Genomic DNA, 12375 nt, shown 5'->3' on the forward strand with positions numbered 1-12375 from the left:
TTTGTGAGAATTCATTTGATTATTGAGCCTATTTTCTAATATGGTTTCATTATGGATTTTGATTCCCTAATTCAGTTTTTAATGCTCCACATTATCTGAATATTACCATGAATCATGCCACTTTTTTCCCCCTGCTGATTTAGTGGTAGGCATGAACAAAGCACAGCCTGGGTTCTAATCCCAGATCTGCTAAGGAATAGGGGATGCTTTAGGAAGTTAGTTAATCTTCTTTGTTTCCAACCACTCAAGTATAAACTGTATATAATAGAACCTATCTAAAAACCATGTCATGTGGGAATTAGCAGCTCAATCAAAAGATTGTACATTGCAATTATATACAGTATTTCCCATTTTCTTACTCTTAGTTATTTCAAATATTTCATTTAGATCTCTTTCTTTAGCCGGAATTCAATAATTAACAGAAATCAGTTCAATAACATTTTGGATTAGATAAACTTTAAGTGGCATCTGTAAACATATATACATTATACATCTTTCTTAAAATGTAAGTTGAAGCTTACAATTAGCCATGATAGTAGATGATAATAACTAACATTTATTGAGTACTTACGATATGCCAGATACTTTACTAGGCTCTTTGTAGTGGGATATAAATTTATTCCCATTTTATAAATGACAAAATAGAGGTTACAAAGAGTTCAAGGGACGTGGTTAATATTTCACATCTTGTAAATGAGAATGGGGTCTTGAAACCAAGCATTCTGCGTCTAGAGCCTGTATTCTTACTATCAAAACTTATTAGAAATCACTAATTACAAGGCTGGAGTTGGTACAGTGTGTTAAGACATAACATTTGACATCCTTAAAGCTTCTAAACTTAAAGTAAAATTAAAATCTTGTAAAACCACTTATCCCCCTTAAAGGCTCTTCAGTGACTAATTAATAAATATTTCCTCAGCATTATATACATCTACAAACATCGACCCACCAAACACATCTGAAAAGGCCTTTGATTATCTCAAAAATGAGATAATCCAGCTCAAGGTGACACCAAGAGACAGAGAATATTCATTTGGCCTCTGCTTGAATATTCTCCTCACAGGATGTACACCACCTTAAAAGGCAGTTAATTCCATTTTCAAGCAACTATATGCATTCAAAAAGCCTTAATTGCTGAATTAGCATGAAATGTTAAATTAACTGAAACTGGGCATGCATTCTGACTCCTGTTAGTCACAGCTTTTTAGTTTACTCACTTAGCCCAGAGTTTATTCTACCTCACCTAAATGATTACACAATAAAGTAATCTAGAGAAGGCCATGACATAGAAAATCTGCTGTTTCTAATCTCATACATTATCTACTTATCACCCATTTATTTATATGAAGGAGAATGTCTCTGTTAATAGCCAGAACTCTGGAGGCAGATTTCATGGGTTTGAATCCCACTTTTACTACATACTACCTGTGTGGTGTTGGGCATATTATTTGACTTTCCTTTGCTTCATCTTCCTTGTCTCTGAAAAGTGGAAAACCATCGAAGTAACTCGTACGTTGTTTAGTAAGCTATAAATCAGCTTAATAAAAGTGAATGACTTAGAACAGTGCCAATGGACTCTAGTAAATATTATGCAAGTATAAGCTATTACTGTCTAACTAGGGTTTCTCTGTCTGTCTTTCCATCCATCCATCCATCTACCAATCATACAGCCATCCAATGACAATCTCCAGCCTGCCTTTCCCCAGTCTTCATCTGTAAAAGGATTTAAAGTAATTATTTATACTTCAGTGGGGGAGGGAGAAAGAAAAGGGGGAAAAAAAAACAATACTTAGTAATTATCAGAATAGTGATAGCAGTGTAGTTTCTAAAATTCTCTGAGTCACTTAATAAAAACTCTCAGAAAAACTAAGGTAGTAAAATCACAAACCTTTGTACGATATATACAACAAAATCAGATACAAAGTTCTTCCTCTTCTCCCTTTCTTACTCCTCCCTTCCTCCCTGATCATGTAGTTTTAAAGTCATTGGGTAGGACACACAAAGGTAGCTGACCAAGAGGATATAGAAGGAGCTATGAGAGCCCGGCATGGGGTATCAGAGCCCAAGAACAATAGGATGGATGTCCACATAGAGGGCGGCTTGCTGTAGTACATCAGGGCCCAGGTAGGAAGGAAGGTGTCCATGGGTGGTGGGGACTGGCAAAAAGCATCAGAGCCCCAAAGGGTCAGGAGGGTGTTCCCTTGGTGGGACACAAAAGGTACACTTCTTGAATGTTCTTTTAATTTCATCTGTTAATAGAATATAAAATGTGTAATGTTGACTTTCTACATAGCAACACTGTCATCTAGTCTCAACTACCCAAAACTAGAGGCACAAGTTTGTGATCTTAAACCACTCTGAATTGGATTTTGCATAGATTAACCCTGAACGGGCCTAGGCTCCATGGATTCTAAGTCAGTGACTATCTGTTGTATGCAAGGAGGGGTCCACCTTTCTTGATTCCATCCTGTCCTGCTAACTGTCACTCTGCAGGGACTTATATCCACCTGCTGCAACACATTTCTGTAATGTACCTGTCTACTTTCTACTTCAGCCTACTTGAGATCTCCTAACTCTAACATCAATTCAATTTCACAACACACTGCTAGCCCAAATTCAGTTTAAAAAATGGTAAGAACCTGGCTTTTAAGTGGTTTGTTTGGTCCCTCTGCTAGGAATGGTGTGGTCACCTGGTTTTGATACCTGTCTTTCCCCTGAACCTTCCTTGTGTCATCCTACCAATCACGGTCAGACCTTTGGCAATCCTTCCTCAGATCCCTGACTGAAAATCTTCTACTTTGTATCTTAATCACCTCAAGCTCATGGGTGCCAAATGAAGTACCCTGCTTCTCATTTATCCTGTAATACTTCCTTTTCCTTGGTCACATGTCAGGACACCAACTCCGTACCCTTATTTCACTTCAACAAATATTTGACAGGTACCCACTGGTAAGCAAAGCCCTGTGCTTGGATTGGACATTAAGCAGTAAACCAGTCAGGAGTCTCTGCCCCCAAGGAGCTTGCTTTGTAATAAGCAGGACAGACATTAAAGAGCTAATGACACCATTGCTTATTACTTCATTAAATGTCACAAAGGAAAAGAACAGGCAGAGGGACACCGAGATTCTGGGGAACCTGAAACTTAAACAAACTGGGAAAACTTCCTTAAGAAAAAAATTAATTAAAAGTACAAACACAGGGTGCCTGGGTGGCTCAGTGGGTTAAAGCCTCTGCCTTCGGCTCAGGTCATGATCTCAGGGTCCTGGGATTGAGCCCCGCATCAGGCTCTCTGCTCAGTGGGGAGACTGTGTCCTCCTCTCTATCTCTCTGCCTGCCTCTCTGCCTGCTTGTGATCTCTCTCTCTGTCAAAAAAATAGGTAAAAATTTTTTTAAAAATTACAAATACAAAATTTAGGTACAGGGCCTTGGAAGTGACTTGGGCAAGTAAGGGTCCTGAAGCTTATGTTTCACTAGTTTTAATGGTAAATTGGCTTCTGAGGACAGGAGCTGAGAAGGAGCGAGACAGAGGATTTAACCCACTAGTCAGGGCACTCAGAGTTGAGAAAGAGAGAACATACTGTGAGCAAGAGAGAAAATTCCAGGCCAAGGGAACAGCAAAGGCTCTCAGTTGGGAGCATGTCAGAGGAGTAACAAAAGACCAGTGGGTGTCAACCAGTCCACGGACAGCAAACTGAGGATGGCATTGGGGAGGCAGGCAGGGGCCAGACTATGTAGTAATTCCAGGTCAAGTTAAGTATTTCACCTCTTAGGAGAAATAGTGGGAAGATTTTGAAGGGACTGAGAACAAGGAGATGAGTAGCGCTGTCTCAGTTCAACTGGGATTAGGGTGGCAGTGATACCTATGGAGACACATTCAATGTATACGCTGCTTCAAATTTGAAGCACAAACTTGACACACAAACTTTGGTCACTAGCTTAAAAAGGGATGTCAGTCCCTGTGACTGTCCTGGCAATTCCTATATTGCCAGCTCTCACAGCTCCCTCAGCATGAAAGCTGCGCTTTGCCACAGCCGCCAGCATACTAGTCCCAGTGACAGCTCCAGGAATGCCAATGGCCAGCCAGCCCTGACTAGGGGGCTCAGACTTTTCCCCTCCATTCTGGGTTTAGATCTCACAACATCTCACAAGAAACAGCACACAGGAAACACTTCACAACACGGTGTGGCATTTCACTTTCTTAGCAGCGGCCCCCAAAGGGGCAGGATACATAACCCTCCAGATGGGTGGAGGAAAGGACAGCTCTGGGGTGTGAAATTTGACCAGTCCAAGTAAGTAGACAGAAAGGAAGCAGTAGGTGCATCTCTCACCCTTCTTCTCCTCTCAACTGTTGAGAGGCAGGATGATTTCACAGGGCACTCTCTGTCCCATGTGACTGAACCATCAGCTCCATTTCCTTGGGAAGTGGGAGCCAGCTCTGTCATGTACCACACAGGCTCTGCTTTCCCTTCTTCCTATCCCATTTCCCTTTTCTTCCCACTCATACTGAGCTGGGGTTGGAGCCTTCAATCAAGCATCTTCACGTGAACTTTGACATGGGCTGTGTCTTCTAAGCTAATGTACATTAAGCAAGAAATGGCTCTGAGATCTATTAAAATGAGCTCAAATCTATGCAAGACCTGATATTGTGAGTGTTCAGTATGGTTCAGTTTGGTGTCTTTCTGGTCTTTTTAAATGGTATTGTTTGATACAGCTGAGGCTATATCTTATTCACCTTTGTTTTTTTGGCAAGAAACCACGCACGCCGTAGGTGCTTCATAGATCTTCCTTTGCGTGGAATTGGAATAGGTTATCTATGACCCAGAAAAGGAAGAAATCCTGTGATCAGATACTGAAAATTGAGCAGACCCTATAATGCTACTGATTTGACACTAAACTGTAAAAACTTTTCCAGAGGCCACTTCTTTTTCCTGGTGTTTATAAAACAACAAATTCAAACCAGGTTGAAAAATGCGTAAAAGATGACATTAAAAGTGTGGTCATTTGGGGCACCTGGGTGGCTCCTCAGGTTAAGCCTCTGTCTTCGGCTCAAGTCATGATCTGAGGGTCCTGGGATCGAGTCCCACATGGGGCTCTCTGCTCAGCGGGGAGCCTGCTTCCCCCCGCCCCCCTTTGCTTGTCTCTCTGCCTACTTGTGATCTCTCTCTGTCAAATAAATAAATAAAATCTTTTTTAAAAAAAAAAAGTGTGGTCATTCCTGGGTTAGAGTGAAAAGGAAGGGTTGGTTCAGTATGGTTCTATTTCTAGAAGAAAACAAAACTTTCTAAAAAATATGCACATGATAAAGAAGATACACTGGATAGACATTTAAAAAAACCGCATTCAGTTGAATTTACCATATTTTAAGAATGTACCTAGCTTCTATTTTTTTTTAACCTCACTCACATGGTCTTAAATGTTTATTCAGAATAATAAAATACAGTGGTAGCCACTTGCAAAATAAACAAATAATAGTGATTGTTCTTAGGCAAATTTTCATTCTGACACAGTTTCTCTGTCTTTACTTTTTCGTGTTCTGGTAGGGATCTGGATCTGTCCTGCTGGTACACGTGTCATTTCTGTTTTCAGATATAATAGTAAAGAGCTCATAACAGATTTCCTCAGTTCCCTATCATGTAATTCAAAAATCAATCTACGATAAGGAGAGGAACTTCATGAATTTAAAGTCTATTCATCATCACATTAGGTCATTTGCTGAACTTAAAACTTGTGCTAGAACAGCTGGTGTGATATCTCTGATTTCTTACCACCCATTATCACAACCCCCAAAGAAATGTACATTGTAAGCGGTACAGTAACTTTGGCTTGAATACTTTTGTTTTTCTTGGTTTCTTTTAATATGGGCTCTTTCTTTCTTCCTTTCTTTCTTTTCTTATTTTTCTGTTTAAGATTTTATTTATTTATTTGACAGACAGAGATCACAAGTAGGCAGAGAGGCAGGCAGAGAGAGACAGAGAAAGGAGGAAGCAGGGTCCCTGCTGAGCAGAGAGCCCGATCTGGGGCTCCATCCCAGGACCCTGAGATCACGACCTGAGCCAAAGGCAGAGGCTTTAACCCACTGAGCTCCCCCGCCCCCCCGCCCCGGCGCCCCTAATGTGGACTCTTTCATTGTAAAAATGTTCTGAAGCATGCATTCAGAAAGACAAAACCAGCTACTGACTCTACAAAGTGCTACTGCGTACCTAGTACCTACCACAGGAGCTAAGATGAATCCTGCTACCTATTGTTGCTCTCCAGTGGAACATGGAGGCCTGGGGAGAGCTCCTTCAGGTGATACGCCCTGGGACAGCCCATATTTTTAAGATTATAGTGAAGATTTTTTTAAATTGACATTATCTATAGATTGACCTTCTTGATATGTAGATTGCTTTCCTGGGAAAAGATTCTACAGACTGGTTAAAAGTATAACTTTTTCTTTTTAAAGAAAAAAAAATTTAAAAAAATTTTTTTAATAAAAAAGAATGATTTTCCCCCGGGATGCCTGTAGCTAAGTCCTTAAGCCTCGGCCTTGGGTTCAGGTCATTCTCTGTGGGAAGCCTGCTTCTCTCCCACTGACCCTGCTTGTGTTCCCTCTTTCACTGTGTCTCTCTCTGTGAAATAAATAAAATCTTTAAAAAAATAAATAAAATTTAAAAATTTCCCTTCTTTTCTCCTTTTTTCTTTCCTTTCATTTTTGTTGTCCTTTTTCATTCTTTTTTGTTTTTGCTACCCGTACTTAGAAAATGACATTAAATAAAACTTAAATTCAAGAAATAGATAGATACAAAATGTGAGAAATGTGAAAAGTATCCTTAAGTGGGTTAGTATGTTACTCATTAAAGTTTTTAAAAGTAAAATGCGGTTATTTAAAAGTTGATGCTCATTACTGAAGAAAATATTTAAAGTATTTTATTCTACAGAAAGGCAGAAAGGCAAGCAGCGTGATAAAGCCATTCATCATCGTCAGCTTAAAATTGGCAAAGCTCATGCCAAGCACAGGTTCTGTGGAAGATTTCATGGCCAATTAGGTAAATACACGTGTAAAGTGACCTCGGCACCAAAGATCATGAAGCCAATTACTGACCATGTTTAATTTTACCCCCTTAAGAGCCAGAAGTCATTTTTTTCCCTTGCAGTTTTAAGATAGTCAAATAAAATGTATAATTTTTGAACACCAGAGAAGGCTTTATAATATTTTATAATGAAGAGTCATTAGTATATAAGTATTGTTAGATATAGTCTTCTACATCTCTAAAAGATTTTTAAGAAAACTCAGCTAAAGCTGTCTAGAAGATTTTTCATGACAGTGTGATGGACATAAGTGTACAAATTTAAGTATGTATTTTTCTATTTGAAATACAAATTTGAGGCACATGGTTAGTTGTTTGCATTTATGCAAGATTCAATTTATATTATGGAAAACCTGCTGACTAGTGTTCCATTCCGGAGCATTCTGTCCTACCATTTTATGCATGTCTGTATTCAAACTAGAATAGTATTAAATGAACATTTTATATTTTAAATATTCAAGAGTTTTATATTCAAAATTTCTTCTTGCTGTCAAACTAGTTTGCCTAAAGGCAAGGTAAGATCCTGTTACACTCTCAAAGGTAGAATTAAATTTTATCATGGCATCCATCATAATATACAGTTTGCTTAATATGCAAATAAAGAGTATATGGATTCCAGGAGTAAAGGACTTTTAGGTAGTGTGTGAAATCCAAGGGACCACTTTTATAGAATAGATTCCTTTTAAATTTACATTTCCATCATTTTAATGAAAACACAGGGTAAACAAATTATAATAGAAATGCTTTAAGTTACCATTTTCCATTCAATTTTACTTCTACGGGGCTATTTTTCATGGCAGGTCTTTATTTAAAACTAATAAAAATGGAAGAGAAGAAATAAAACAAATATATACTAAAGAAATCATTACCTCAGCCATTTTGGAGAGTTCCATCCAGTCGTTCTTGCTGTAACTGCACATGATGCTAGCAATCACAATCTTCAAGAAGAAAAAAAGGAAAGAATGTCAGTTCCAATAGTTGCACATAAGGGTGCTTTTGCACAATAAGGGCATATTCATATTTACACACATATGATTATAATGGCAAACTGTATCATAAAAATTAGTTTTTGATCTGTTGAAAGACAAATTATTTAAAAACAGCAGTGTATTACGGTGAGGCAAAGGGTAAGATTCAAGGCTTCAGACTTATGTTAAAGACTTTCTCATTTATTATCTTTGAAATTTTTTAAATTTTTGAATGTTTTATTGAACAAATTTGACACATAATACATTGTTTAAATTTAATGTGTATACTTGAGTTACTTTGATACTTTTATATACTGTAATATGATTACTATTATAGTGATATTTATCACATTACAAAACTGTGATGTAGTATCATTGTTTATATTAAAGACCCATTATTCTTCATAAATAATGGAATCTCTATTCAAAGTCCAAATTTTACTGAAAATCGTTTTAGTTTGGCATCACAATCATAATACATTAAAATACATTGATTAATATCACTCTATTCTATCATGAGTTGTATACCGACTTTTAATTGTGTAAATACTATCACTTACTTGTTATGTGTTCTTTTTTTAAATTAAATTAAAATAAGTTTTATTGTCAGTGTTCCAAAATTCACTGTTTATGCACTTTATTACCTTTGAATTCTTATGTAAGTTACTTTTCTGATCCCCAGCATTCTCATTTTAAAATGGAGATAATGATACTGACTTTGCCAACCTCAGCAAGTGATAGTGGGAATTAAATAAATTTGTGTATGTGAAAGGGTTGTCTGAATTATACAATGACATGGAAATCTTCATTAATATAATTACTGGTATAGCTAAAAATTTCAGGATATGGAAAAGAAATAAATTAGTGTCTTCTTCAATCATATCTTATTACAGCACAGATAATAATACCTTACATATTCATAGTGCATTATATTTTTAAACTTGGTTAAATGTTGATTATTTAACTATAGTATTACAGTAAGTCTGTAATAGAGGCTCTACAGAGTAGTAGTTACCTGCTCCGAAGCTGGAATGTCCAGATTAGAACTCTGACTCTATCACTCACTGTGTGGCCCCAGGCAAATTATTCAATTTCTTCATTGGTTAAATATGGATAATTGTACTACTCGTTCAGAAAAATAATAACAGAAATTACTAAAAACCTATATAGCTCTTATAATGAGCTAGGTACTGTTTTAACGGTTTTTACTTCACTTACTTAATCATTCCCGATATTAGTCCTCCCATTTCACAGATGAAGGTGCTGAGGCACTGTGATGAAAAAGTCACATAACTACTAAGAAGCAGAGCCAAGACTCAGACCCAGGCAATTTGACTGAGAGTCTGTGCTTTTAGCCACTAGATTTTGCTGGCCCAAAATAAGTAATTAATACACATCAGCAATTTTTTTTATTATTAATATTTAAAGACTGAGATTGAGACAGGAAGAATTTGTGCCAAGCCTAAAGTCACAGATTCTAGTGGAAGAGTCCAGCATAAGAGTCCTTATGCTCTCACCACATGCAGCTTTTTTTACTTATGTGTAGAAAACAAAACAAAACAAAGGTATGTTGGAAAAGTCGGATGAATGCATTTGATTAAGAGAAACAGAAAATACGTTGTGATCATCTTGGAGAGAGTTCTGAAGACCAAAAAGACAATGAGCTTGTCTGTAACACTGAGTTAATTTTTTCTCTCCTGAGAGACTATCATCTCCTTGGGAGCTGGAACTGCCCTGCGTCATTCATCATCTTATCTACAGTAACCAGCACAGTGTTTGGCACACAATAAGACTGAGTGAATAAAGGAAGGAGGTTGCCAAAGGTTTAGGGAGTTGTTTTATCAGCTCACCTTTTAAAAGGAAGCAAAAATGAATATCATGAGTCAGAGAAGGGAAAAATAAACAGCTAATGAAAACTGTTGGCAAACAATTACTATGAGTCAGATTGAACAGTGAGCAAGGCTAATGCGGGTGTTGGTCTTGGTGATGGGAAAAAGGGTCAGATGTTAAAATACACAGGACTTGTATTCTAGAAGGAGCAACCGAAAGAGAGAAACCAAAAGATCTGAGTCTGAATCTGAGGGATAGAGAGAAATCTCAGAACATGAGTCAGATAAAGGTGGGACAATGATGAGAAATAAAAAGCCAGGATCAGATAGATTCCTCTTTGGAGAGGGGGAAAAAAGGGAAGAAAGTAAATGATGAACAAAGGAGGAAAACTGAGAATGCCTAATTATTTGGGGATGAGTTCAGGATTCAACATTTGTGTCTAATGGGAATGCAGCTTCTAAGAATTTGTAGAAAAATGTAATAATGATCCATGGCCTTTTCTCTAGTGACTAAAAGAAAGGGCGTGGGGGAGTCAAATTCCACGCTTGTCCATTTGCAAACTACAAAAGGGTCACCAGCATAAATTAACCTTCAGTTAGGAGATGATCTTTCTGCCCTTTCCACATGATCTGCAATCTCAGGGATACTCTGCCCCATTCCCCAGTCTGAAACAGACCAGCGAGAAATACCACAGGGTACACCAGATCTTCCATGACCAAACTAATACCTCCTGGTGAATATCCCTTGCATGAAAAAATAAGGAACTCCATTTGAGAGGAAAATCTACTGGGGGCAGGTGGGACAGATTCCTATTGTCTTCAGTGGCTTCAAGGTCAAAGAAAAACAAAACAAATTTCAAAAACAAAACAGTTAAAACAGGTACCTGGATGGCTCACTTAGTTAAGCATCTGTCTTCAGCTCAGTTCATGATCCCAGAGTCCTGGGACTGAGCCCCACATCTAGGCTCCCTGCTTAGTGGGAAGCCTGTTTCTCCCTCTCCCTCTGCCCGCCACTCCCCTGCTTATGCTTTCTCTCTGTCAAATAAATAAAAATCTTGAAAAAAAAAATCAATACAAAGACTTAGGAAATGGGTGGAGTCCCCAAGCTTGATGCTAAAACATTAAAGGCAGGGGTAGATCCAAAGATAGAAAATAAAAAAAAGATTTTAGCCTAGATACCAGTTCTTCTATGGTTAAAGTGACAAACAACAGACCACGGTTGTTTTTAGGGAGTTTTAGTACTTAAATCAAGATAAGACCAAAAAAAAAAAAAAAAAAAACGCCTCCAGTGATGACAAAGTAATCCCCAAGTTCACATTCCCATACAAATAAGAAGTGGGTGTGAAATCAGCACAATGTCCTCCACTCCAGTGCCACTCTTGGGCAGTCATGGGGGACAACAGGGGAGATGGTTCTAGTGGGCAGGACCCAGCTAGGCAGATAGGCTGATCAAAGAAATCCACAGCCAGGGAACTAATGTTTACTTGCACTGAGAACAAGATATACTATATGCTCTCAACTAGTGTCTAACCTGTTCCCACTTTACTAAATAGCCATTAGCATTGGTTAAACTCATCATTTGCCCTATAAGTCCTAAAAATCATGAGAAGCCACATTGGGCTTGAGAAATAAATATTGCCTAGAGAATTCTCCTGAACATCAAGAGTATTGGTGCCACCAAATGCCTGGGAATGCAGTCACTGAGTATGATTGTGGGTGGCCTGTCACTGAATAGGGGTAACCACACGTGGGAAAGAAACATGATGTGAAGCAGAGGTTGGTTTTATTTGTGTGCTCTGAGCAGCCAAGCTCAGCCTGAAAGCCAGCCTGCTCTTCTTTCCTCATCGAAACAGACTCTACATTCTTGTCCCCCAGACTGATGAAGTACCTCCAATAGGGCTAATCATAGTGAACAGCTACTCTGCTCTCACCAAAGTCCTGTCCAGGAGCTGGGAAGGAAAATGACTCTTTCCCTCTTTGGTTCCTAAACTGGAATGAAGTGTGTTCAGAGCAACTGGTGACCACTGACTGACTCCTCACTTCACCCACCCTGCCACCTCCACCCAAAGCTAGTTGCACTAGGGGAAAATAAAGCAGAGACAGGAACGTAGAGAATGCGCGATGAGAAGAGACCCACTATTAAGCCAGGTGTACCACTAACGTGTCTGTATATGTAAATTAATACCACTTTTGGCTTAAGAAAATTCACGTTCTGTTTTGGTTTCTTTCACATAGCATCTTGACAACTATTACATGCAAAACTTAAATTGGCACTTTTGAAATAACTTCCTAAGACTTTTTTTTTTTTAAGATTTTATTTATTTGTTTGACAAAGAGAGAGAGATCACAGGTAGGCAGAGAGGGAGGGGGAAGCAGGCTCCCCACTGAGCAGAGAGCCCAATGCGGGGCTCGATCCCAGGACCCTGAGATCATGACCTGAGCCGAAGGCAGAGGCTTTAACCCACTGAGCTACCCAGGCACCCCACTAAGCCTTTTTTTATTTTTTTGATA

General features: G+C 38.5%; 1 protein-coding gene across 5 annotated transcripts in view; it reads right to left on the reverse strand.

Moving 5' to 3' along the window:
- Positions 1-12375, reverse strand: part of DPYD (dihydropyrimidine dehydrogenase) — an 831034-nt gene that overhangs the window by 278592 nt on the left and 540067 nt on the right. For all 5 annotated transcript variants that reach the window (XM_082686466.1, XM_082686464.1, XM_082686465.1 and 2 more), the window contains one exon: positions 7937-8005. In XM_082686466.1, coding sequence (XP_082542592.1) covers positions 7937-8005 — 69 coding nt within the window. The remainder of the gene's footprint in view (positions 1-7936; positions 8006-12375) is intronic.

This window comes from Mustela nivalis, assembly GCF_964662115.1.
Source record: "Mustela nivalis genome assembly, chromosome: 10".
In the NCBI taxonomy this organism is placed as follows: Eukaryota; Metazoa; Chordata; class Mammalia; order Carnivora; family Mustelidae; genus Mustela; species Mustela nivalis.